The 27,567-nt window shown below is 51.6% G+C and overlaps 1 protein-coding gene across 1 annotated transcript in view; it reads left to right on the plus strand.

Moving 5' to 3' along the window:
• The window catches only part of fabp (fatty acid binding protein), a 41,781-nt gene that overhangs the window by 5,038 nt on the left and 9,176 nt on the right, over positions 1 to 27,567 (plus strand). Inside the window, exon 2 of the mRNA XM_050172968.3 lies at positions 23,955 to 24,127. Within this exon, the coding sequence (XP_050028925.1) occupies positions 23,955 to 24,127 (173 nt within the window). The remainder of the gene's footprint in view (positions 1 to 23,954; positions 24,128 to 27,567) is intronic.

Consider the following 27,567-nt stretch of genomic DNA (forward strand, 5'->3'; position numbering starts at 1 on the left):
CCACTCCCTCCAGCCGGAAGAGCGGTGTGAAAATGCAAAGCAATTGCGGCGGCAGACGTCTAGCTAATTAGCGTCTTGCTTCGAGATAGACAGAAAACGTTGCCTAGATTACACCATTTTCTATCTCCCCTGCGCCTTCGGCTACCAAAATAAAAACAAACAAAAAACAGATCCTTCCAAGATACGGCGTCTGCCGTATCCATTTGGGGCACCGATCCCACCAATAAGCTCTCGTTATTAGATAGCGTTGAATCCGGGAGCGCCGGCGGCATTAGTGTGTACGCTAAAGTTGGTCTATATATACCGGATATGGCGTATACGCGACATAACCCAAACTGTGCTCTAGTCTTGCTGGGACCCGAGCGGGCCAGCTTAACGCAAGCGGAACGCGAAGCGAATCTAAACCTCTCTGTGCCAGTCGAGGGCGAGTCGGGCGGGCATTTGCCAGGGATTATGCCGTAAATTGCAGCGATTCGCGCGCTGTCCCGGCTCCCAAAGACACACGCTGCCAGTACGTATACGTACATGGCATGCATACATCTGCCGTTGGTCTGGGTTTCCAGTATTGCGTTGGCAACGCCCAACGCGATCGTGCATGCGTGACCTCCCCCTCACGCACTGCCTCGTTTCTCCGGGACGGAGCACTGTGCGTTGCGACACTGGTTGCCCCCCCCCCCCCCCCCCCCCTTCACTGCGGATGCAATCCATCCCTGCTAACGTATGCTCATTCCGTCACCGTACAGCGCTCGGTGTTTGTTCCCTTTCGCCTGACTCGAATTGGTTCATAAAGCCTGCTCAGATCACTATCGGGTTGGGTGAGCTATCGCGAGAGTTAAAATACTATCGTTGCGCAATTGCCCTAAGTCATGTTCAACCCCGCCAAACGTGTTACGACGGCTGACTTGCACGTCGCCGTGTTCCTCCCATAGGGGACTCTGCGATCGCTTAAATGTATACATTCTGCAGCGTGTATTAATTGCGATGGCCGCGAGAATTGCGTGCCTCGGGGTAAACCAGCTTTGCTCGATTGGAGTTACGTAACTTGCACTCTCTTAGTTTTGTTACTTTATTTGCGGCGGATGCGAATGGTTTGTTGGCCTCCGGTTTTGTAATGTTCCTCTTGCGTGCCTCTCGGGTGGCTTTGAGGCGACACTCATAATTATTCTGCGGATACGATGTCATACATACGTGGCTGCATGCGTTGAGGGAAGCCTCGGGCTTCGCGTTTGGAAAGGAAGGATGCGTTGCTTATCAATCGATGTGAACGTGCTTAGAGATGCTGCCGAATAGCCGTCCGGCTATTGAACAGATGTGAGACGTGAACCCAAGAGATTAAGGGATGCCGCAGGCTACGAATGGCCTACACGATGCGACTCGCCGTATCGCGTTTGTGCTCTATGCACTAACGTAGTAAATGGCCCCTGGTGCTATATATATGTGCAGTAAGTGCGCTGGGGTTTCTTACAGCGAAGCTGTTGAGGGCTACCTCCTCCACTATCGTGTCCCCGTGTAGAAAAACGGCCGTGGCTTAGCTTGGTTAAGCCTGGTGATTGCGAAGCAATAGTGTGTTATTCTCGGATCAGCTGGTAGTAATTGAGTAAATATACTCGGTAATGCCTGAGAGGAGCGGGAGTTAGGCCGCCGTTGGTGGCTACCGCCTCGCCTCGCGACGGCGTGAGATGGGGCCCCGTTTTTACACAGCTGGTGTGACGTCACACCAACCGTAGCGCCCCTGGTGAGAGGAGCGGGAGTTAGGCCGCCGTTGGTGGCTACCGCCTCGCCTCGCGACGGCGTGAGATGGAGCCCCGTTTTTACACAGCTGGTGTGACGTCACTCTAGGTCACGTGGTGTGACGTCACGCAGCGAGGTCACGCTAAAGGTCAATGGTGCCTACCACCGCATCGCCACGGAACGGGCTGAAGTGCGACCTAAAGTAGTATTGCTTCGCAATAAAAAGATCCCGAACATAGTGCAGTGCTGGGCCGACCCGCGGTGGAGGCGCAGTTCGCCATTAAGGGTCCCACATGCACAGCTTCGCTGGTCATCCTTCTTCAGAGTGGAAGGACACTGAGTTGCTTAGTGTTCAGTTATGTGTGTATACGTCCTAAAGAAGCACCTCAGCTGGTGGGGGCCATAGTGGAGTGCTCCGTACTAATTTTGACCACCTGAGTTTCTGTAACGTACACTCAAATCAGCCACACGTCTTCTTTTTTTTTAAATTCCGACTTCCTTAAGAAATGCGGAGTCGCTGAACCAGAGACTTTGCAGAACATCATAGCAACTGATCCCGACAGCAGCCGGTTTAGATCAGTTTGCCATCACCACCAGACCAATGTCGGTATATATTAGCTGGAAGGATGACTCCGTAGGGCATACATTATCGTTGGGGAGATGGCAACGAGCGGCTCATTCCGTACGTATCGGCCGTGGTACGGATAGCTTTCGCGTGAAACACCGACGCAGCTTTTCACCGTGCTGTAGTACCAAACCATGGCGGCCACGATGACGTCAGTACACCACATGAGGGGGAGGCTATTCTGATTCTGTAACAGTCCACCTAGTGGACTGTCCATTTCGGCCGCTGCTGATTCGCTTGGGCCGCTCGTCGCCTCCTCTCTCGTGCAGCTGCATCCAATCAGCAGCGGCTGAAATGGAGTCCACTAGGTGGACTCTTACAGAATAGCCCCCCTGCTCTCCGTACATTGTTTTGCATATTGACGGTGACGGCTTTTCATTACATTATGACTGTTGCAACGCGCCAGTTGTGTTGTCTCTAGAGTCCGGGGTTTCAGGACTCCAGCCATGAACCTACCCTCCCACCAGCCTTCTCCTTATAAAGGCAGGAATCTCCTACCGCGTAGCGTTTCGCAGACCGAAAAAAAGAGTTGTCTTTTCCCCTCCTAAATGTTCGAGGCTTGGTTGTGTTCAGGTGTGTGCATTGGTTCAGTGTGCAGGTGTCGTTTCGCACGAACACTTGCCACCCGTGATGTATGACGACACGTCCATATTTCTCCACGTCTTCTCAACAATGACCCTTTCCTTACATTCGCCGATAATGGAGAGGGTTGCTTACCTTCAGACTTAACCGTAGCTGCTGCTGTATAGCTCGTTTGCTCCGCCGCGCGTTCGCTCTACTTCGCTTCCCCACCGCTGCGGTAAGTGTCGATTATGAACGCCCGAATGCTGCGCGTTTTTTTCCGCGCAAGCATCGTGAGAGATGGTTTTTATCGCTCTAGCGCGCGGTGGCTGCGATTTTTCTCGCCTCCCTTAACCCGCGTTGCAGCTTGCACAAGCTGAGCGTGTCCCCGCCTAAGTGCCGCGTGACTGTTCAACGATGCGGTCGGCCGCTGGTGCCCCGCAAGAAACCCATGCAAGTGGGACGACGTCTGCGGTCACCATGGGATCAGTTGGCTCATCGATGCGCCGTACAGCCGTGAACTGCGCATTCTCTGCTTTTGCTTTTCTCGTTAGCGCCCTCCTTCAACCTTCCTTTCGAAACCGCGGTTGTCAATGGGACATTGCCCTCGTGCCCGAGCGGCCTTCAGAAAGGGCTTAACGAGATGCGTGTTCCTGATGATCACGTGTTATGAGCGTTGAACCGCCTACACTTAAGGGCACCTACGTGGGTTTAGCGGAGCGTTTTTGAGGTGTATTAAGGCTGTATTGCGTTCCTTACCTCGTAACTACTTCCCATCGTTTGGCCAAGCAGCTTTCTTAAATATCGCGTAAACTATGACATCATATGGAGACATAGCTAACTGAAACCGAAACCGAGCTTGCAGTTTATTCAAGACAACTCGTTTCGCGGGAATAAGCAAGCTTCTGTTTCTCGATGACAAAGATGGCACAGCAAGGTGACGTAGCACTGACGTCATTGCCAGAGCTTATGGTTTAGGCTAGAAGCGTCTGCTAGTGCGGGCCGCTTTCTCCGCTGGAGTCGAGTGTGACTTCGTTTCAGAAGCGCGGCGACGTCGATTGGTTGACGAGTAGAATTAACGGCCGTGAGGAACGTTGGGTGGCGCGCTGCTCGCGCAGAAGGGACTTTAGCAGAAGGCGCTGCCACGGCTGCTTACTTTTCGTAAACCCGCGTGGAAACCATGGAAGCACAGCTCAACACGGCTCATGTAATTTGGCGCGAATCATCGGGACGCGGAGCAGAGCGCGTAATAAAAGCTTTTCATGCAAACGTGTAGCTTAACCCGCTCGTGAAATTTGTGGCGACACGTTCGAGTGGAAACAGTGCGAGTTCGGGACGGCGCGCACACACACCCCAAGTGAGTGCCGCGCCAGATTCTACCACCACCTGTTTCGACCTTTAGCCGGCGCGCAGCGCAAGTGGCGAGGGAGAGGGGCTTTAGCGGCGGGCGAACTGCACCCACCGCCGCGGCACTCCGTGCGTTCGCCGGCGTGCTTCCGTTACGCTGGCTGGATGCAGGAAGCGAGTTTCCCGTGCGGTTGCGCACCCCGCCTAGCCTGTGTCGCCCGTTGTGGGTGCGTGTGTATGCTCCCATGCACGCTATGTATCGTACCACTGCCAGCCGTCTCTCAGCGCCCCCCCCCCCCCCCCCCCCCCTTCTCCTTCATCCGTTTGACGCAAGCATCCAGCGTCTGCTGCGGCGCGGCCCCAATGAATGAAGGAATGAATGGTCGGTGCTCGCGACAGTATACTGTGTGCACCGCTCTGTTGCGGAGTGGCCTTCACCCTCTCCGTCTGCGCATTCTTGCGACGTGCGTCTCGGCTCAGCCCGTCGTGCGCTTGCGTCACGCGGTCTGTCGGCGACGGTTACTACGCCGACTCACTCCCCCGCCCCCCTTGTCTTCTGGCACCGGTGCCTTGTAGTTCCAGTCTTGTTTCCAGTGTGTGTACAGTTGGTCCCTGGCATTCCTTTCCCGCAATTCGAGAGTCTCGGTGGAGGCATCGACCGCCGACGTGGCCCCTTTCTGGGGCACCGGCGGAGGGGGGGAGGGAGTCCGTCGAGAGCGCCGTTCTCAACGGGTTCCTCTTGTGCAACACATAACAGCTCTCGCACCACTGCGACGACGCAAACTGCGCGGCGGCGTCTAATTGAGCAGAGGCAGGCGGAAATGCGAATTACGTGTGGCTGTAGCGGCAGAAGACAGATTGATGGGAAAGGGGCCAGCTGATGTGCTTTTGCCCTCGCGCGTGTAGAGGCTCCCTCCTTTCATCCACCGCCGAACATTTTGCACCGCGACGCTCTGCCTTCGAGGCTCCCCCCGCCCCTGCTGGTTTTCGGCTCCGCCTGCTTAGGATCTGGTCTGTCGTCGCCATGTCTTCCAGCCGTGCCTCGCCTGTTTTGAGTAGCGAGGGACCCGTCCTGTGGCACCCCCGTCCCTGCTTTCGACAGCGTCGGCTCCCGCGAACTCGTCCCCGCTGTGCCACGTACTCTCCCGTCCTTCCCATCATTCATTCACGTGTTCAGGGCGATGTTCCTAAGAAATCGCGCAAGAATCCGTGATTAACGAATCGGCGAGGAACCTTGATATCAAGCGCTGGCGTCTGCATTAAGGTGAATATAAGTTTCCGGTGTCACCCGGAGGTCGTGTTGGTTAACGCTTCTACACAGGCGGTCGAGTCTATAATCTCGACCGTGGGAGGCGGGTCTTCACAGCAGGAATCGGCAAACGACTACGAAGCCGGTCATCGTGAGGATGAAAAAAAGTAAGAAGGTTGTATTCATTTCATTGGTACATGGATGTGACGACTCTCGAGCGGTCACGTGTGCCAGCGCCGCCTTAAATAACCTCTGGCAGTCCTGTCGTCGTCGCGGTCTTCCTCCGGAGCCAGTCTTTCCCTTTTGCCCATCCTTGGTGTCAGCGCGGAGAAAAGGGGTGACGTCATCTTGACCTTTGGTTTCTGCTTCTATCCTTTGTGTCAGCACGTGGAGAACGAGGCGGCGTCGATTCGGAAAAGAGGGCAAGTATGTTAAGGTGGGGAAGCCCGTTTGAATGCTTCTCACACCTGGCAGGTCAATCACAACAAGGTGCGGAATGACTTTGCAGTTTAAGTGACCAAGTTTTAGTGGGCCATTCAAGAGTTAGCTATCGGTACATTCCACCAGCACCAAATTATGTGGATGATGGCAGACGGCACTCGGTGCTGAGGACCGTGCAACGACGAGCTATAAACGGCACAGGTATGACGTTGATGGGCGTGAACGCAGGGTTGTATGGTTTGTAGAGCGAACCAAATGTGGCTCATCCTCTGGTTGAAATGAAGAGGAAAGAAACTGCAGCAAATACGGGGTTGGAATCTAATACAACGAAGCTTTGTGTAAGTGCATAAAGAGTCGAACACACACAGGCACACACACAGACGCGCTCACACACACACACACAGAGACGCATACAAATTGTACCGAACCTTTCTTAAGCGGAGCCACTGACTACTAGCGAGTACGACGGACGCTTTGAACGCGTCATGGTTTCAGGGGCAGCATGCACATACGTACGTAGCGCAATTCTAATCCATTCTGTCCGCAAGGAGTGTTCACTTCCTCATTACCGTACAGCCGCAGAGCGAGCGCCCACTGGTGGTGCTGCAAGGAACCCAGCGGCGCGCGTGTTCCCCTCTGATTGGTTGGTCTATTCGGCAAGGGTACAGCCAGGCCGCAGTGCCCTTGGTCACGAAACCCGGCGATGTTCGCAAAGAAGAGGCTTCTCTTTTAAATGTGCGATTCTTGTCCTGCGACGAAGTTACCGCGGTACGAAATCAGACGTAGTGACGTTTCGAATAGGACTCTTTGTTCCACAGTTCGAGACGGCGTTGCCCATGGACCGAAATCCGTCATCCTACCTGACGGTATAGGACAGCCCGAGACAGTGTCTGCCAAATAACGATTACGTATAGTACGTGACATGCGTGCGTGCCAACGAACCACGCGAACGCGCCTTGCAGGCCTTGAAGATGGACTAGCGGTTGCCCAGCGTAATACGAGAAAAGCACTCGAAACGTTGCAACAATCAAGCGAGACCGGTTTTATTGTACAGTCGCAAGAGCGACTCTCCGCTTCGCCTTCGGTGTACCTATTACGGGATCGCTTCGTTGGCTGGATGTTACGCGTCCTTATTGCGTGACTCATTTTCCTGATGCGTCGCCTCTCTGCCTGGCGGCGGTCATCGCGGTCAGATTTGTCTATCGATGCGCTCGCGGGGGCCATCACGGCATTGGCTCCTGTCTTGAGATCGGTGTAGGCATTTCGGTGCGGCGTGACTCCAAGGACACTATAAACGGGACAGTCCTCTGCAGCCCGGTGGAGCTGGACATTCTTTCGCAAGCAGTTATTTCAGTCATCCTCAACACCTCCCACGCAGTGAATCAACGGCTGCGGTGTTTTTTTTTTTTTTTTCTTCAGTTGATCTCAAGGTCCTGGGTTGGACTCACGGCCGCGGTACCCGCACTACCATGTCGTCGGAAAGCAAGAACGTTGTGTGCGTAATTTCGTTGCGTGCTGGATTATTCGGAATCCACCTCCTGGCAATGCAGTTATAGAGCCCAGTATGCAGCCTTGCCACTTAAAGCCGGCACTCGAATTGTTATGCAACCGCAAATTTTGCTTAATTTCTCTCGTAAGTGCGTAACTATAGGAATCATCGTTGCGCGCTTTATACTTAGACTGACGTGAGCGCTGGCGAGTGGGAGTTAATTCGATTAACCCTCTGCGTTCTTTTCACTAGTCACGTTGCTTTCCGCCCCGTGCTGTCGCTAAAATGGTACTTGGCGCCAAGGGATCGATTTACGCCCAACGCGCGTCCCACACTTGCCGCACGCGTGCGGTATAGTGCTAAAGAAAATTGCACGTGTCGCTCGCAGCTGCACGAATTTCGGTTTATACTGGGTCCGCACAAACAGTGCAAACTGAAATTTGTGCATCTGCGTCCGACATGCGCAGTTCTTCGCACGACCGCACGCGTGCTGCAGGTGTGCGGCGCGCGCGTAGAGCACCTTGGTTACCACCGCGTGCGTGTGCGTGTTTATTGCTTGTTCACTACACGCGTCTGCTTCACGGCGGCTTCCCGTCGGTTAGTTCGATGTGGTATGCAGTTTCTTTTGCATGCTCTGCTTAGCTCGCGCTATCGGTGGGTGTGTAATATATATATATATATATATATTTATATATTACTGCCTTTTCAAGCAGACGTTATGACCTTTGTCGAACGTTTCGCGTGAGGAGGCTGTGTTTGTTGCCGGACCTTTATTGTGCGACGCGAGGAATGGAAACGCGAGGCCGAGAAGCGCAAAACTGATTTCGCTTCAATGTCTTTATTGTTACGCGCGCGCTGCCACGGAAGGTAGCGCACTTGCCCGATGCGTAAGCAGACATATTTCATACCCTGCCGCACGCTTTCCACCGGTGCATTATAGTGTGCTATCTAGCTTCAATGGACGGTACAGGTGGCGATCGTTAAGCTGCTCACTCAGACGTGTAACAATGTAATAGCGGACAGGTTACCCGCGGCAGCTGCTTGGCCAGGACGACGTAAACACGGCGCGGACGACGTAAACACGTCGCTCCGAGCCCTTCGACGGTTATCGAGAGCTTCGGCATGTGTCTGCCGCAAGACTCGGTGAATTCGTGGGCACGTTGCGTAATTCTGGTCGTCTCATGTTCGAGCACAGATGGTAGCGCATTCGGGCGCGGCTTGTAGTCTATGTGGACATAACTTCTATTGGGGGACGAATAAAGCAGAAACATGTATAACACTAATGAAGCCTCAGCGTGAGCAATCGTATTAAACTATATGCGAATTAATGTGTATGTGAGCTAGTTGTTGGTGTTACTGTGGTACATATTGTGCATCATTGGATAGGTTGAGGACGGTGAAACGACTTTACGTGAGCGCAAACTTCAGTTTTGTTCGATGAATACGAGTTATATTGTGCCGCCGATGTCCAGAAACGATAGAGAGCCCTCGAAAAAGTAAAGAACGTTGTGAAGTGGACGTAAAATACACAGCTGGTTACCTCCAACAAGCTTTGCGCGTCAGTCACCATTCCCGTCTCAATTGCAGGATGCTCTTAATTTTCATCCCTACAATAGCAATGTCTTCTGTTGCAAAAAAAAAAAAAAACAACTTTAAGATTGATTTGAGACAGAGCACTGGTATTCGTATTTGTCAAAGCTATCATTCGTTAATTTCACCAGCTTTCTTTTTCTGCTCTGAACTGCTTCCATCACTCTTGCTGCACTTCGCTATGCTTTCACCTCTCGGTGCTTTTTGACATTGGCGTCATTGTTTTTACGGCCTCAAGTTTTTGACTCCGTCAGCGGAGCATGCGTTAGTCGACGCTCTCGGTATGGTAGTCGGGTCACATTGAGGGGTCATTGCACAGTCACGCTGTCCATTAGCAGGGAAAATAAAGAAGAGATATGCCGTCGGCAAAAATCGAAAGCTCTTACGGAAACTGAAATGCAGGATAGCCCAGCTGTTACGCCTGATTGTTTCCATTGTGGTCGGGAACTAAATGCATTCCGGCGCCGAGATTCCGCAACTGAACCAGAGTCGAGTCGATGACAAACGCCGATAAAAATTGGGGGGTGAGCAGAATTGTTCTATTACATTGCAATTTGATACTGCCATCTTTTATTTTGACCTTTCATTGTACGTATGTCCATAAAGCGCGCTGACCCTTTTTTCACATCGCCTAGCGCATGTGTCCGAGAATGTGCTTTTCTCTTGATCATAGCGTTTAGGCTTGTTTTTGTAGTTTTGTCCGCAACGTTGCAGCGACGAAGCTGTGGACGCACACTTCGTGTCGGCAGGCCGAGCAATCTTTAACGCGAGCTTTGTAAATAAGTGACGTTCGTATGCGTGAACATTCAGGCCAATGCTTGCAATGTAAGGCGAACGGCTTCAGCCTTCTCGCGGTGCGTAGACGCACCGGCTGAGGACGAGGTAGTGGCGACCGCATTTCGATGGAGGGAGGAAGCGGCGAAATTAAAATAAATGAATGAAAATAGAGAGAAAAACGAAACAGCCAAACGCGGACAAACGACAGTGTTCTTCGGTTGCGTCCTCGCTCAAGAAGTCGCGCTGTCTTACATTGACTCGTCCAGGACCAACTAGCCCAGTCTCTCGCGTTAAAATTTCACCGGGTCAAAATCCAACCCTCCGGAGTCTGTCGTTTCGGTGTCTCTCGTAGCTCGTGGGACGTAAAATGGCATAATTCGATTTCATTTTTTAATTTTGTGGATACCGCACCCCAAGTGCACCCTTGCGCAGCGCAATAATTAAATGCAGTTAAATTCGCTCGCTTTCGCGTTCTTTTTGCAAGCATCGGGAAGAAGTTAGCGCGAGCCAAACGTGGGCGGGGAACGCAGCGCCCTCCTGTCGGCGTCTCCGTTCATCATTTCCTCACCCGAGGTGTCGCCGCTCTCTCGCGTCTTCGCCGTTGTCCCGTGTCGACGTCGCCTTGCTGGTGCCCGGGGGAGGCGACGCCGCCACCGCCGCGAACTTCCGCCTCCACGACCACCTGCGTCTTTTCCGCAGCCGCCCCCTTCGTCGCGCGGCGGCGTGACAAGACGAGGGAGGAGGAAAGGGGGCATCTTGCGTCTCGTTCGCACGTGTTCCTTTCGAGACGCGCGGGGATTCGCGGCACCCTTTCCTTCCTTTGCGCACATCGTGTCTCGTCCGCCCTGTGGGGCTTCCGTACGCGACGCGATGCTAGCGACCCCGCTGTCGTAAACGGAATTCGCGTCCCCCCCCCCCCCCCCCCCGTATTTTGCGTGTGTGTACACACAATCTATAGCCGCGTTTACATGAATGCGACAGTGGCGCATCGCATTTCCAAGCGCAGTTTTACTACTTCTTCTGTTCTTTTATTTCTTTTTTGCGCACGGCTAGGCGTCGTTCTGCAAACAATTGAATGGCCTGCTAAGGCGGCGCTGCCGGTTGTGTGTGCCCACTACACTTTCGGCGTCCGACGCGCGCATTTGACGCCTGCATTGCAGAGGAAGTAATCTAACGGCCACGTGTGGCATACATTGAATCTGGCGGTATCCGTCGGCAACTCTCTCTCTCGCATAGTGAACCGAGCCTGGCATTTTCCTGACGCGCCGCCCCTGGTGCACGAGTGTTTTCTTCCCTGAACGACGGCAATCTTTCCAATGCGCCTTGATTGCAGGCGCAATTTTTGCTTCCGTAAATGCATCGCATGGTTCCAATGGGCCATTCGTACCCGCCTGGTTGATGGCGAGGCTCGGTCCAGGCGCCGTTCCTTGTCGACGGCAGGTTCCTTGTACTCGCGGTCGTCGTTTAAAGTGTTTCCTCGACGCACGTTCGCTAGTTTCCACGTGTGTATACCGAAGGAGCGAAGACGACAGTAGCGATTTTATGGGTATGCGGGAGGGAGGAGGGTCGTTACCTCGAATTTCGTCTATTTCAGGTCAAGAGCGTCGATTTTGCTTTCCTCGTTCCAACGGCGTGTCTACAACGGGGCTCCGGCAGGCCCTTTTGTACAACACAATACGAGGATGAAGTGAATTTCTATAAATTATGTACCTTACATTGGAAGAGTGCGACGTTAAAAAGAAAACAGGATTTGTTCATTCAGTACGGGAATTGCGAGGTGGAAAGAAATCAGTCACGAATAAAAAAACGAACACGGAAGTATGCTGTAAAACGCTACAAAGCCTTCATTAACATTTAGTGCAGCTACAACATGAAAAGAAAGTATTAGAATCCTTTTTTCTTCCTTACTTCCTCCCGTCTTCCTTCCCCTCGTTGAATGAGAATACCTGCATGTGCAGTAACATCACCCGCGTTTCCGACTGGCACTTGATATAAAACCGCGATATAACAAAATCGCTAGCATCGGCAATTCGCTTCGCTATGTCGACATGTCGTTATACCGGAATTCGAAATTTGGAGTAAATGATAGAGTCGCGTCGTAGCAATATTGCTCGCTCTGTGGCTGTTCCCAGCGGCGATTATACCCTGCGCCCGTATTTATTAGCACCGCCACGCTGCCGTTATTGCCCGCTCGACTCAACCACTTTGCGTGGTGGATGACGTGAAGCGTGGATGTGTAGTATACCTTTCGTGCCAACTGGCGCCGTTCCCTTCTCATAAAGGTTTTCGCGGTGCAGCAGTCGTCTAGCTTTCCTTGTACGCGTGGAAATGCGCATGCAACCGGGGACAGGCGCTCGTCGCGTTTTCGTTCTGAAGAACTTCGCTTCTTTCGTGCCGGCCGCCCTGTGGTGAAAAACTGTCTGGACGACCGGGGCGCCGATTGTGTCGCGGACGTCCGCGGCAGCATTTGAACTTTGTAAGCGCGCGAGCGGTTGTCGCCAACTGCGCTTGTTGTCGCAGTGGGGGAGATGCATGCAAGGCTCGCGTTGCCAACGTACGTGTGTTACGCCGGCGCCTGTCGGCAGTTTGTTTGTAAACAGAGATTGACAGTCTCGTGTACGTCTTTGTGTCGGTCGACCGTTCCGCTGAAGTGGTTGAAAGTCGGATATAGCATTGCAAGACTGTGTAAGGTATAATGTCCAGTACGTTGACTCGGAAACGAGAGCTGTACGATAGGTAGTCGCCGTCTCTTGTGGCGGAACAAGAGTGCATTTACATTTATTTAGGCCCAGTGGATACAGGGGGACCCGGACGATTACAAATGTGTTTGGAGCGAACACGACAGACACTGATACCTTTGAATGGCATACAATCAGCGCATTATGTCAGTACTAAACAGATGAAACTTGTAGGATAAGAAAGAAGCAGAGGACCGCAGGAGGACCTCGGCTGCTAGCTCTGTGGCATTAGTTCCAACGGTTGCTGTAAGTTCGCCTCGTGCATTACAAGTGGCACCGGTCTCAAAAATGCATCGTTCGTCATCGAGTCAGGTGCGCGCGTGCGCGACAGGTGAATGTCGAAGTTTCTGGCGAGGCATGAATTTCGGGATTAAAGTAACGTCAGTCTTGGCCCATAGAAATATATGGGCACCGGGCAGGGGCACCTCAAGAAAGTTTGAAGCGGCAAACACTAAGATCCAACAAATGCATGCATTATTACCATCGTTCCCATTCGTGGTGTATGAATCCTCGCAGCACCAGCGTTCGCTGTAGTAATTCTTGTGCGAAAATATGCTAATGTTAATAAGAGACACAAAGACGGCGGCATGGATTAGAGACCAAACCTGTGTGGCTCACGTTAGAGTTCAGGTTAAGAGGAGGAAGTAGTTTGGAGTGACAAGTGAAATGCATAGAGCCGATAGTCGAATGTTATATACTACAGAGTAAGAGAATGGGTGCCAAGCGAACTGAAAAATCAATCTAGGACGACAGGCGATTACGTGGCGTTTTGGGATGAGCCGGCTGTCGCTAGGCGGCGGTAATAGGAGAGACTGAATGAAGAGGCCTTGCTTCGTTCCCGCAGTGGAAATTAGGCTGATTACGACGACGACGTCTGTGTAACCGCCGACACATTCTTTCGCCTTTTGCGAAGTGCCTTGCGCGAGCGTCATTCAGGCAGTGCCCGACGCACGAGGTGTGTTGTCGCGCTTAGCTTTGCATGCGACGTAGCAGTGCACGCGTGTGGTTCGTCCGGCTTCCTTTGCAGCGGCAACACGCAGGCGAAGACTCGTGGCGCACAATGTTCATTGTCTTGTGACGCGATCGATTTTGACTTTGTTCTGGCCCCCGGCGCGGACAATGCCGTGTGGCTGCTCCCGCTGAGCTTGAGTTTTTCTAATAGTAGTAAACACCGCCCCCCACTACGTGGGCACATATTGTTGGAACGCGGCTGCAGGTGCCAATGAGTTGAATCGCAATTTTTTTTCTTTCCTTTTTCTCACTGTTGGGCAATTCTTGGACATTACGATGCTGTGAAAAAAAATAATAATTTAACAATGAGTTCTTCGTCGTAATCGGGGGATTGTAAAGGGCTGTTCATTGCGAGAATTGGCGTCTGCAATACCTATCGCGTCGGCGGCAAGGCTGAACAGCCTCGCTGTTCAGCTCGCGACCTGCTTGGTCGTAGGCACGGCTTGCTGCGACTGCTCTCATTGTCGCGTTGTTCGATGTTGAAAGAGGTGCTTTAGAACAAAAGGTTGCGTTGCGCTACGGACCTTACGCAGTTTAAGAGCTATGCGAGAACAATCCGTGGCGGAGTCTGTCGCTTTCACTCTTGTTCGTTTAACATTAAATTTTTTTCTTTCTTGTGTCTGTCGCAACGACGAGTGCATTTGTTTGGTGCTGCTTTTGCTTCTCCAGTCTCGCTCTGGAGCAACAAATATTCGACACCAGACAAGAAATGACGCGCCAACTTCGCCGGTGATTCACATATATATATATATTTCTTTTACAGTCGGCTGGACTGGTTCAAGAGCCACATAGAGCTATTGCTTTAGAACAAACCAGACGCCTGAACCAGTAACATGACACTAACGTGCGCCAACTTCTAGCCACATCACACTCCGCCTGGATTTATTCAATCACGGTTAACGCATAATATTCGAACTTGCACGACAGGTCTAATAAAACAATTGCTTAATCGTGTATATGCGACACGTTCCAAGTATGTGCACCATTTCCAGCACTGACCTTTCTTTATTGATTCGCCATACCTTGGCGTGCAGAATTTCGCGCCCAGCTCTCCATGCGTGCATGCATATCCGAAGAGCATCATCATCAAACCTTTATGGGCAGCGTTTGTAGGGGCGGTGTGTTGTTGTGCTCGAAAAGCCGCTTCCCGGTGACGCGCGCGCTGTCTCGTCCACCGCTCGCGTTGCCAACTCGCGCCGCGCTTTCCTCAATTATACGCGGGCGCCCGCCGAGACAGCTGCGCCCGCCTTTACGCAGCTGCGCGCGATCGCGTTATCGCACGGCATACAGCGGTGCTCGCGCATACCCTTTGTGAGGTCGCGTTCTTCCTCGCCAGCTTTGCATCGCGAACGGATGTGTGGTGCGCTCGTCCTCTTTTGTTTTCGCGAGGTGCACGCTATACTATATGTGCTGCGCGGCGACCGAATGACCCCACCAGCACGCAGTTGCCAACGGGCCTCGCCCCGAAGGCGCCATTTTCAGTGGCAGATATGCTCTCGGGGCACCGTCATCGGCGGTACCGTCATCAGAGAGAGAGAGAGAGAGGGGGGGGAGGTGAGGGATATATACTTAACGCCTGTAGTTATAGCGGTTACCAAGCGGGCAATGCGAGTGGACGCACACGTGCTCAAATGCACAGATGTTTTAACATTGTTTGCCGCTTTAGTCTTGCCTTTTCGATTTGCGCTTCCTGGGTAACCTGACACGGCAGATAAAAATGTTGTGTGCGTTTAGAAAAGTTTCTTTTTTTTTTCTTCTCTGGAGCTCATGTCAGATTCCTCTGTATGTCGTCTCCAAAGTTCATGTCAGGAAATTTTCATTGGCTGTGTGGCTAAGAAACATGTCGCAATGTTGCGTCCCTGCACGCTACACCAGCCGCAAGGGGCCCCTGAATGGCGGCAGGCAAATTGGTGTTCGATACGCTATTTCCGGATGCGAACGCGGGGCAGAAGTCGGAGAACGAGGGGCATAACTGTTCAGTCACCAATGATGTCACATTATTTTTCTCCTCGCATCGCGAATTGTCTCGTGACGAAGGAAGGATGTCGCGAAAGAGCATCGATGGCGTCGTCGGGCCAGACTCTGGCCTGGCTGCGAGGGCCCTTTCGTTACGAAGGAATCTACAGAATGGAGATGCTTGGAGAAGCATCTTGGAGAAGCCCTTGGAGAAGCGTATTCAATCGCTACGACTGAACGACTGAATGTCCAAGAGCACGCTGATCTCTCCTGCACAGTACCTCTTTGCCGAGCGCCTTCCCGACTCGCTCAACTCTGTACTTCGGTCATACAGCACGTTACCGAATCTCGCAGCCCTGCCTTAACCTCCCTTCGCCCCTACTCACTGCGCTTCTGTTTCCCCGCGAATCTCTCCTTCGGCGAACCGCAAGGCGAGAAGCCAAGTCGAGGAAAAAACGACAAAGCTGTACCGCACCGACCATTCCCTTTATTGGACATAGCTTGTCGCCATCAGCGAAACTAAGGGAACGTCTGTGTCGTCGCACCAGCTACCGGTGGCAAAAATATGACGGAAAACTGTTCATCGCTCCCGTCGACCCTGTACCTGACCGATGCCCCAAAGCCGCCGCCGCGCCATGGAACACAATGCCTGACTTACCGGTCGTATTCCCCGCGCAGACGTCGTTCACATCATTAAAGTGAAATGCGACCCTCGTTAAATTGCGCGGGCCGTTAAGCTACAAACGCGAACCCTACTTGCCTTGGGCCCCAAAACCTCCGAAAATTTGTCGCCGTCGGCCACCTTCGCCCCTCCCCGTCAGAACCACAAGAACCGGGTCGTCGACTGTGCATGCTCTTTGCCCACGTTTCGGGCCTTTTGCTTTGTTCTCCTTACACCTGCACGAAGGCAAGCGCAGGGACATGAAACGCTCGTCCGATTTGCGATCCTCGTAAGACGACGACGGGGGCGGCAGCGACGTTGACAAGTCTGTTTTCGTTACTGAAAAGTATTTTTACGGACGTGAAAGAAGCTTGTTTTCTTGTTTAAATGCCACTGTTGAGATGCCAGATACAGCACCTCGGTGTGTACATTGACAAAGTAACACTTTTCCTAGTGTTTCATACGGTACAAACTGCTTGTCTTGCACAAATACAGATGTGAAGATGCAAAATTGTGTCCTGGGTTTGAAACCGTCCATGTAGCCTCCTGTATTTTCGTATCATTTCGCGGTATTCGAAACTCGCTTCATGGATTGCTTTTAGTTGTCTGTGACGACACTACGGCCTATGTCAAATTAGTGTAGCTTCTCGGAAGCTGGGGCCGGCAAGAATGAGTGAACCAATTTCGTACAATTCGAAATGCATCTGACAACATATCAACGATTTCTACCGTACGCAATCGCTTTCCAATTCGAAGCAATGTACAATGGGTCTCGTAAATTATACGGTATACGGAAATTTGTTGGTCCATGGTGTGATGTGCGGCCATACCCCTAGAAAAGGCACAGTATGCGAGAGAGATGGAAACAACGTCCATTGCAACAATCCAGGAATTAACAGGCAGAATGAAAACAGCCTCCAGAGTGAAGTTCTGGGTGTGCCGGACGCCATTGCAGTGAACGTTCTCGAGGATCTGCCATTAGCGAAGGCTCAGCATAGTCGGGACATTTTTCATTGGTTAAAGAACAATGAGGAAAAGGCAGAGAATTTCAACTAAATGGCCCTTAGGGAACTCGGTTAACTTATAGTGAGACAAGTAAGATGGCTAAAAAAGAAAAAAAAAAGCTTTTTTTCTTCTTCCCCGAAGGCAAGACATTGTGAACCTTATCAATATCCTGAGTAGAGTGTTTAGAATGTGAAATGCGTGCTGTTGGCTGCAGCACTGAATCATGCACCCTGCCTATCTTGAAGACACGCTGCACAGAAATATTCCAATGAGATTGGCTAACGGCAGCATCTCGACGCTTTGCAAAAACAATCGTTTTGGCTTTCCCGGAAACGTTGAGTCTCGTTGTGGGCGCCGGGTAACTTTGGTGCGAGTTGACAGGGAAGCCTCGGAAACTGTGTGGAAACGCGAATGTGGTTAATTTAGCAGACGCGGTGAGCTCGGGAGCGATCGGTGCGTTTCACTTCGGCGCCTCCTGTTAGACCGCTTAAAACAGAGAAGGCGTTCACGCTGCAAATGACATCAGTACCCGAGGCCCCCGGGCGCAGCTGGCGTTCGTCACGTCGGTGGCACAGCTCTCTCCTCGCCGTGAGCTTTTCTTTGTTCGCGTCCGTCATTGTGAGCTGTTCGTCCTGGCCACGAGGGTGTCTCGGGAAACGAACAGGCACATTCTCTATAGCTGGAGGGTTTACAAACCGAGCTGGAGATACGCACAACGATGAAAAAGACGATCCCCTACTGGTCCGCGATATATACTGGAGCACCAGCGAAGAACCCGACGACAGTATGCCCCACCGCACAAACTACTCACTGTAGAGCAGGCGCAGAAATATAGAATGCCGACTCATACATACCCACATTTAGGTAGGTACCATAAACTAAACCGAACCTTGTAGAATAACTCTTGCCCGTGGTGCGGGTCGTGGCCTTCATTGCTTCACGTAACATGGGAGTGCGCCAAAAGTCCTCGTACTATTAATTCACCTTTGGTGCTCGCCTCACTAAGGGAGCCCTGGGTGGCCATCCTCGCTCTTGCTGATCTCGAGGCCCAGAAGGGCCTCCTCCTTGATCAAGCTGGGCGGGTCGCGGTGGCCTCTGGAGGCTTGGAATAGGGACCCACCCTGCACCGCTCCCTTCCGCCATTTTGTTTCTTTATCAATAAGTTTATCCCTCCTCATTGCAACCACGGTTCCAGTTTGGCCGTTGGGTCCTCGATTCCACAGCCCGCGCTTCGTTGCCGCCCTCTTGGATTTGACTTGACCGACTCTAGGTCGCTTGCGTGACTTCTAACGGTGACCGCTCGTTAGCTTGTGTGCCTTAGACGCACGCACTAGTACGGTACAAAAAGGACGTTGTCTGTGCGTTCTGTGGCTGTCCACACGAACCTCTCTTCTCGTCGTTCGCCGTCCGCAAGACGTGCTGTTCTAGTCTTCATTTCATGTTCCAGAAAAATATTCTCATTTGCGCTTTCCAACGGGACGACATTTCGGTGAAGTGCAGGTTGTTCTCACTGACACGTGTAAGCCCAAGGATGTTCTTGGTTATAACTATTCTGGTTGCTGCTCTATTTATTTGTAATTCAGAGGAGAACGAAAAGTACGGGATAATTCTGCTGGTCGCGCCGTAAAATGTCTAAGCGACGGTTGACACCAGAACATACGCCATATAACGGGGCAACGAGAAAGGAATGACAAGCATTGAAGAGAAGAGGGGCTATTTATAATATACAATATTTAGTAAAGGTCACCAACTTTATTCGAACATTCATCACACGTGCAAAAATTTCATTTACGCGTATTCGATGGATCCGTATTTGCCGGCAGTGTCGTTCTCACTCTTGAGTCACGGATTGCTTGCAATCCTTCAATTGCCAGCACATCGTTAGCAGTTCCACTCCTGCACATGCCGACACGTGCGTTTTCTTTTTTGCGCACCAACAACATTCTGCAGTAAGGATTATGGCCTTGCCGTTCAGCAGAGGCAGGTGAGGTGACAAGAATGATTATCCCGTGTACGTTCCGAGTTTATCCCTCTTGCTACCCCTGTGTTACAGTGACGATTTTGTTACACTGACAGCTCGAAAGTTTCAAGGTGTGCTCTTATAGCATGCGCTTGTAGTGGAGTGCTCGACAACCTCGTCTCTCTCTCTCTCTCTCTCTCTCTCTCTCTCTCTCTCTCCGCTTCAACGCACGGGATGCGAGACTGACTTCAGCAGCGTCCAGAGAGTATAGTTTCGAAATTCCTGTGTGCGCCACGGGACTTGATCATGCGGCGTTCTAACGTTTGGCCGATGTAGCTCTTTACGACGACGGAGAGGGAAGCGGGGGACTTCCGCGTTTCCAGTTCTTCACGATCGCTGGAGCGTCGCGCTACAGAAGCGCAGCGCCTTGACACAGTGGCCGACGAAAGGTGTTCCTACTTCGAGAGACTTCCGACGAAGGCTTTTACGATGTTACAGACTGAACTGGACCACGTTTCTTCGTCCCTACTTGTCCACTCGAGTGGGTTTAGGCACGGACGAGTGTTTGCGCAAGTCCGAGCACGTGCTCGCTTGCTATTCCTGTTGCTTCCAATGAATGTGACGCCTCCTTTCGCATCCCCCCTCTCTCTACCTTCCACCTCTACGCCACCCTCCCCTCAGTCGCTGTCGTCGATACTGTATCCGCGGAGCGTACGTGCGGCCCTTCCTGCGTGTCTCTGCTGTCGTCGCCGATGCGGCACGTGCCTGCGTGGTGTATACGTGCTCGCAGTCTCGCATATATTTGGTTACGGACAGTGAAGAGGATCCTTTTGCCGTCGAGCGCGCGCACTCTCTCCTTCTCGAGCGCACTTGGTTCCCTTCTCTCCCGTCGCCGGCGTGTTTGTTTCCCGGTAGCGATGCTTCTTATCGCCCGAGACGTTGTGGTGACGCCTCCTCTCCTCTTCCCCCTCCGTGGCCTTCGCACCGCGTGCTGACGAGCCCGGTTCGCTTGTCTGCCGGTCGGTCCCCAGTGCACGCGCCGATAACGCTTGCCCCCTCGCGCTGTGTTTGAGTAGCTGCTGATGCTTTTTCGGTCGCTGCGTGGAAGCGGCGGCGGTCCTCTATCTTCGGCGACAGGCTGTTAGATTAGCTGTTTGTGCTGCCGACTGCTCGTCTCGTGTGATCGCCCGATTCACGCTCGGCGTTACCATCTCATCGTAGCTGTTCCTAAGCTCTTTTACATTCTGCGCTGCTGCCTCTGTGCGGGAAGCGCAGGGGGCGAGTATCCTCCACGCGTGGATGGCTCGGAGGTGTTTAACGTCCCATAGCGACACGGGAGGGCTTACGAGGAAAGGACTGGAGGGCTCCTCATTAATTTTGACCACCCGTGGTTTCTTCAGCGGGCAGCCAATGCCCGCCACGCGTTTGCAGTTTTTTTTTTCTTGTTTTGCTCACAGAAAACACGGCAGAACACCGCGAGCCACCGTCCCGCGTGATTTTACTGGCAAAAACACGCCGAGTTCTTTCCGCTCTCTCTCATTACACCGCGGTGCAAGTTATGCAGGTCGTGGGCAAGCGTCGTATATAAAAACAAGTATCCAACATTTAAAATGTCACTCTTTATACATCGTCCATGCATAGCCGCTCGCTTTTCTCCACGATGCTCGGCGCACCTTCAGAAAGGGTGTGTCCGCGTACTGCGGAGCGACAGTTCTCGTTTTCCACGTTCTCGAACGCGTACTCAGTTTTAATTGGGAACGCTAAATTGCGGTGTTCCCAATCCTGCGCGTTTTATTCGACAAGCGTGCGCGACGGCGCGTCAACGCCCCCCGCGCGATCACCCACCCAGTTCCACGACCCCCCGCGGCGTTCGACTCGCAACCGGGGCTGCCTGCATTTCGATGGAGGCGCAGCGCACAAGCGCTTTTGTGCCGAGCTCTCTGCGTCCGAAAACGGCGTGGTACCACCACCTGCGCATGTGCGACAAGCAAGCCTGCAATGTGCGTCCCGTTGGCCTAAGCGCGTTCCCTCATCTCCTCCGCCCGTCTCTCAAAAAACTCCGCCAGTCCAATCATGCACGCGAAACCCGAACCGCAAGCGCCGCCGACGGGTTACTGAAACTTCACTATTTCGCGCTGCGGATTGAAAGGTGCTTACGTGTCGCCCAGCTAGCCGCGTGAAGAGTGCGTTGAACCCGCGTTCCTTTGCGCACGAATACAACATATATACATTACGTTTAGGAGTAGCAAAGAAAAAAAAAAGCGCCTGGCAGTTTAACAGGCTCTCTATTAAAAGTTCCTGTGTCGTGCCTGCCGCGGCGAGGTCATTGTGCAGCTGTGCGTGAGCTCGACCGCGGTATCTAAATAACTGCGAGCTGTAGTAATTTGGCTCCGCATTTAAAGAGGCGAAGTGATCAAGCGCACGGACCGGGCCACACTCGACCTTCGTGTTTCTTCGTCCGTTACTTTGGGCGAAAGTTTGGGCGAGTTTGCATACTTACGCGAATACCGTAATGTAATAGCGCGAGCTAGACAATGCCAGAAAACGGACGGGACAAGCCCTGGTTTGAAACTTCGAAGTTTATTCGCGACGAAAGGCACTTTTTCGAACTGCCGACGCAGAAACATTAAAAAGACGAGCATTTTCAAACTGGCTCGGTAAATAGTTGAGTCTTCTTTTTTTCTGCATCCAATAAAATGACCCCACGCGTGTTAGCAACCCATCGCGATAACCCTAGAATCTTAAAAAAAAGAAAAGAAACTTTGCTCCCTTTGGGGCTTGTGCCACTACGATAATCGTCATCGATGCTTGCGTTTCCTTCTTGACGCGGCGCGCCCAATGTGTACTTGCGGGTCACGAACTGTATGCGCACTGCATATCAGCGTGAAATGGCATTTCCGACGGCAAAATAGCAACATCAGTTTGCGAAAACTGAAGTGCATCCAAAGCGGATGAACTTTATCCTTGTCGAAGAATATAAGCCTTCGTAAAGGGTACAAAATGTAAGTCGTGCATAGCTGTGCCATCACCTTGATACTGTCAATGCGTTTGTTGCAAGCGCACGAGCTGTAGCGTGTTTTATTGCTGCGACGTCTTTTTTTTTTCCTTCTGGTTATACGCAGTAATGCGACGGATAATGTTTGGATGGTAGTTATTCTCAAGGTGAATGCGCCAGGATTCTTGTTTTGTTAATATTTTTGTGCCGGTGCTTCGAAAACGAATGCTTTTTGTCGGGGCTCAACTTTAGTTTGTGAAGTTAACGCTTGTCCTGTCGTTTTCTCGCCTCGTCGGCTTCCTCGCGCTATTGAAGCAATTATGCGTTCGTAGTAAACTTCCGGCTGCTCGACGCTTGTCGTGACTCTTGACTCCCTAGAACGTACCGTGTGTTAAGCGGAGGCGAGGGGAAAAGCAATGTCAGAGCGGGGAACTTTCCATTGGCGCATGCGCACTCTCTCCCGCGCTAAACCGCGCAGAAGTGCGTGTGCGTAGACATTAAACTATATACCGAAGGTGCCTTCGAGACATGTGGTTGTTGAATCATGCTACAGAGTTTTCGTTCGAGCTGTCGTCTTTCACGGGGCGGAAACAAAAACGCCCGTATAGAGGCGCACCAAAGGAAAAAATATTAAGTCGAGCTATGGGTTGAAAGATTAGGCTTCTCGCTACTAAGAATGAATTAGTTATCGCGGAACAGAGCTTTTGTAAGCGAGAAAATGACGAAAATCAATAAATCGCAATGGCGCCGCCTGTTTCGCACACACCCACAGTTTCATACAATTACTAAAGGGAACTGTGGCGCTGGTGTCTACGGGAGCTGCAAGCCAGGGTGGTTCAGCCAGCGTGGGAATGACGGGCAGTACTTGGATTTGCTTAAACTTCGTCCTTCTGGCTTTAAATGACCGCGTGACTTTGCAAGGTGATCATTCTTGAAAGCGTATACTGCGTTATGAATGATGAAATAAACAATAAAGTTTTCTGGTGGAAGGATTCGAACACAAGGACCTCTAGCACAGAAGCTCGATATGAAACCATTGCGCCATATGGATGCGTCGACAAGCGAAACCACTGAAATTAGCGGCGATTATGCGTGCCTACGGAGTTTTATTGCCTTCTGCATTAAACAAAAGTATAGATTGCTTTGAAATTTTGTCCAGTTTAGGCCTAGATAAAGCCTAATAAACGCACGAAGATCGGACAACATCGTCTGCTACCCGTCATTCCCATGGTGGTTGAAAAATCGCCGCGCCATATTTCCCTCTAATTATTTCAGTAGGAAACCGTATAGGTATACCCTCATGCGACGTTAGCGCTGCCCGATTCACAAAGAGCGGCAGCGAGGGAGATCACGTGAGGATCACGTCGTTTGGGCGCCGACCATTCAAATTGAGGTGTAGTAGCGAGACCTTCGACGGCCATTTTCTACGCGACACATTCATGCATTGGCACACACAAAACGATGACAGACTTCTACTGTGTGAGTGATCTATCCGATTCCAACTCGAGCACCGTGTCCTCCTACAGTTAAGGACAGCAACTGGGCGATTATTGTCATGATCATTTCGGGAAGATGAAGTTGGCGCTCATTCCCGCGAGTTTCATTGGGTCCGTGGTCTTTTTTTTTTTTTTTTTTCACCGCTTAAGCTCATCTTAGCCTTATTCCACTGTGTCCTCTTCCTTGCGTGAGTTGGTTTACAAGCTGAGTTTCTCGGCACGAACATAGTTGACCACAACCCGTTCACCATGTGCCCCATCTCGCATGTCGTGTGTTTAATCCGAGTGTCCGTTTTGTTCTTGCCCTCTCTCTGACCGACAGGCGTTGGGCTGGCGTGGCGCAAGCTGGGCCAGACGTCCAAGCCCACGGTGGAGATCAAGGTCGAGGGCGACGACTGGTCCATCAAGACGCACACCCTTATGAAGACGACCGACCTCAAGTTCACTCTCGGCAAGGAGTTCGACGAGGACCGCATGGATGGCTCCAAGGTCAAGGTACGGCATGGGCACAAGCGGAAACGGGCCTGTCTTTTCATCGGACCGCGTGCGAGCTAATTGGGACCTGGTCATTTCTCTACTCTACACCTTCATTTCTGTATTACTAAACGTACTTAAATGTGCGCTACAAAGACGCGGACTAAGAGCGCTTGTCTGTCGTACATGTTGTTCTCTTAGTCCGCTTCTTTGTAGGCTCATTTCTTAAAGTATGTTAAACCAACTCGCCCACATCAAGCTTCTGCTGCTTCGCATTACTAAACTTTCGTCGGACGGATTCGTTTGCTTTTCTTATACGGGTGTCAAATGGCGGACTTTTGATCGCGATCAAGTCCGATCCTGATCGAATTTCTCGGTCGTGATTCGCTCCTTTGCGCAGAGCCAATCGCAGTCGAAAATTTTGATCCGGCTCGGTCCCGATCGCGATCAGAAGTGTACGTGTGACACCGGTATCGGAATTTTGAACTAACGGTGAATTCTTGTGACTGCCTAAGCGTTCTCGTGGGCCGATCCGCAAGGTGATACAAACTAGCCCAGCGGTAGAAAATTTGTAGGACGCTTAAACTTCGCCTTTGAGAGCGGAACGCAATAGCATTCACCGATCCCCGACTGCTTCTCGCGCTTCCCGGAGACTGCAGCTTATGTAACCGCAATGTTTGCCGGGACACGCTGGCGGCGACCGCAGTGCACGATAGCGAGCTTTCTGGTAGAAACGCGGCTTTTTGCTTGGGCCGCGATGCGGCGGAGGCGAGTGGTATATTTGGATCGGGTGCGTGGCTTCATGGCCTTCGAGACTTGCGCGTGCCGGCGCGCGCAGACTGCGGAGGCCATGACCGCTCTATTAATAGTAAAAACGCCGAAATAGGGTTCTAATAGTAGAAACGCCGAAAAAGGGTTCTAATAGTAGAAACGCCGAAACATGTTCTAATAGTAGAAACACCGAAAAAGGGTTCTAATAGTAGAAACTCCGAAAAAGGGTTCTTATAGTAGAAACGCCGAAAAAGGGGGTTTGTTTTAAGTTTCCGCGGAATGTAATTGTTTTCTCGTATATTCAAATTACAGTCCGACGCTATCATGTCTGCAGGTTGTGTGCAAGTCGTAGTTTACGATTTGTCTGACGCATTTTACTTGGAAAAACGCGGTCGCACCACGGGTGAGCCGCGAGTCTATGGGAAGGCTTAACAGCGCTGTTCTTATTCAGTCGCGTGTGTCAGTATTTCTGGACCCTAGGGCGGGGGGGCGCAGGCTGCTTCCGGGTCTCTTGCATGCGTTGCGTTATTTATATATAACGCTCTCCCAAATCACCGTGCCTATTCACGACTAGTCAGCGACGCTGTTTACGCCGCCTGCTTTAAATTGACACCTATATACAGTCTGTCTGCTTGCGGCTGCGCCTGCAGCTGGATTGTATAAGTGCAATAATCGGTAACCGAGCCGAGCTCGTGGATTTAAATTGATTGTGAAGGCATATCTGCATGCGGACACGTGTCTAGCTGTATCGGATGCTCATGTGAATATTTATCCGTATAGCCGAGTTAATGGGTTGCGATGTTGACGGCGCCGGCAAGTTTTAAATGAATGAATGCGTTAGCGACCTCTAGCGAGACATAACACAGGGCAAATGCGGTACATGCCTCCTGTGTGTGTGTGTGTGTGTGTGTGTGTGTGTGTGTGTGTGTGTGTGTGTGTGTGTGTGTGTGCGTGTGCGCACGCGCACGCAATTTGTGTTCCGTCTAGATTAGGCCCGATTTGTTTGCCCTTTTGGTACATAGGGATGTTATGTTAGAACAGTAAAATATTGGAATTGCGTACGATATTCTGGAAAATTTTCTTCGAATATGGAAATGAATACCCACTATTTCCTTTACAAAATGAACTTATAATTTTATTGAGAAGGTATTGATATGCTGAGAAATATGTCGCTTGAATGGATGTAACAAATCTGCGCATAAACTAAGGAGAAAAACGTATTGAGCAGGTAATTAATTGCAAGATATCGAGAAAGAAGCGCTCCTCTGCGTGGTGTATGCCTGCTGCGTTTCAGTATTTAGTATTTGCGGTATAAATAAGGATTAGCAGCGCGAATTTGAAGCGGTCTGCGTTGGAGCATTCTCCGTTTTTTCACCCTTTAGGTCAGTGACAAACGTTCTTAACCCATGGAGTTCTGTTTGGCCACGAGTATTTGGAATATCCCATTCTCCAGACAAATACGACCCGAACAGACTGTTGGATTCGTATTCGACGTCTTAGGATATTCGCATAACCCTACGGTACTAATATAACTGCGTTGTCGCACGAAACTGATCCTTGTATGTGTCGTCGCTTCCCTCAATTCATCTTTCGCCATCGTGTCGTATATCCGGCTTCTTGACAGCGCTGCCTGTAGGGCGTGTCGATTTGCGGTACCCCGTCGCGTTTTCGGATGGCGTAAGACGGTGCATTCCTTCGTTGTTCACATCGCGTTGCGGCCGGAGGCGTCGCCCCCCCCCCCTCTTTTTTTTTTTTTTTTTCCGGAAACGACGGTTGCCCGATCGCGTGTTGCCATGACACCAATTTCTCCATAGCCTGTTCATGAGTGCGCTTCGTCGCCCGAAGGCGCACTATATGTATACTGATGCGGTATGTAACGGCTGCGGAGGCGTGGCGTCCAAATTTGGCGCGAGCGCTATAGTGGCAGTGGGGTCTGACGGAGGCTGCAGTGTGGCGTTGGGATTTCTATCTGCTGACTAATTACAGTGAATTCACCGTACGGGCCGTGGCTGTGTGATAACAGCTTAGGCGCAAATAGGCCTCGCCCGCATCGTGTCCTCGAAGTGAGCGCCACGCTAGCGTGCGATGTGCAAAGAAAGCTGTTTTACGACCGCTTGCGTCATTTCGACACGAGTGCCATTTGCCGGCGTGCAGCAGTTACAAGGTGTTGGCGTGGGACAGAGGCTTTGAACTTGGACCGTTGATTTAGGTAGACCCTCTGCGTTCTTCCATGCTCAGGCTGTGCATGTTCCGTGAGTGTCGCAGGAGACAAACGATCAAACATTTGTCACTCCAGATTCATCGGGAGTCGCAGCGCGTCAAACGTTCAGGGATGCTCCGGGGTGTTTCGTCGTGTTGATTCGCGTTCGGGGGACATTAACTGAGGCTTGAGGCCACGCCGAAGAGGAGCTCACCGGAAACAAAAACCTCGCGAAGAGCAAAATGGCAGATGCTTGCTTGATCAAGTTCTCGAACCAGCGCGGGGATTCTTTTCTTTTTTTTGGCACAGTGTACTCGAGTCTAGTTGTTCGTCAGTAAAGGATTTCAGACGAACCTTTGACGGAACGTAGCAAGTTTGGACAACGTATAGCCTGCGCCGAAATCGGTGAAGTACGAGGAGATACTTCGAAGACCGTGACGTCAGTATGCCAAAGAAAGAAAATAAAAAATGAAAAAAAAAAATTTACTGG

Source organism: Dermacentor andersoni, chromosome 3, assembly GCF_023375885.2.
Source record: "Dermacentor andersoni chromosome 3, qqDerAnde1_hic_scaffold, whole genome shotgun sequence".
Classification (NCBI taxonomy): Eukaryota; Metazoa; Arthropoda; class Arachnida; order Ixodida; family Ixodidae; genus Dermacentor; species Dermacentor andersoni.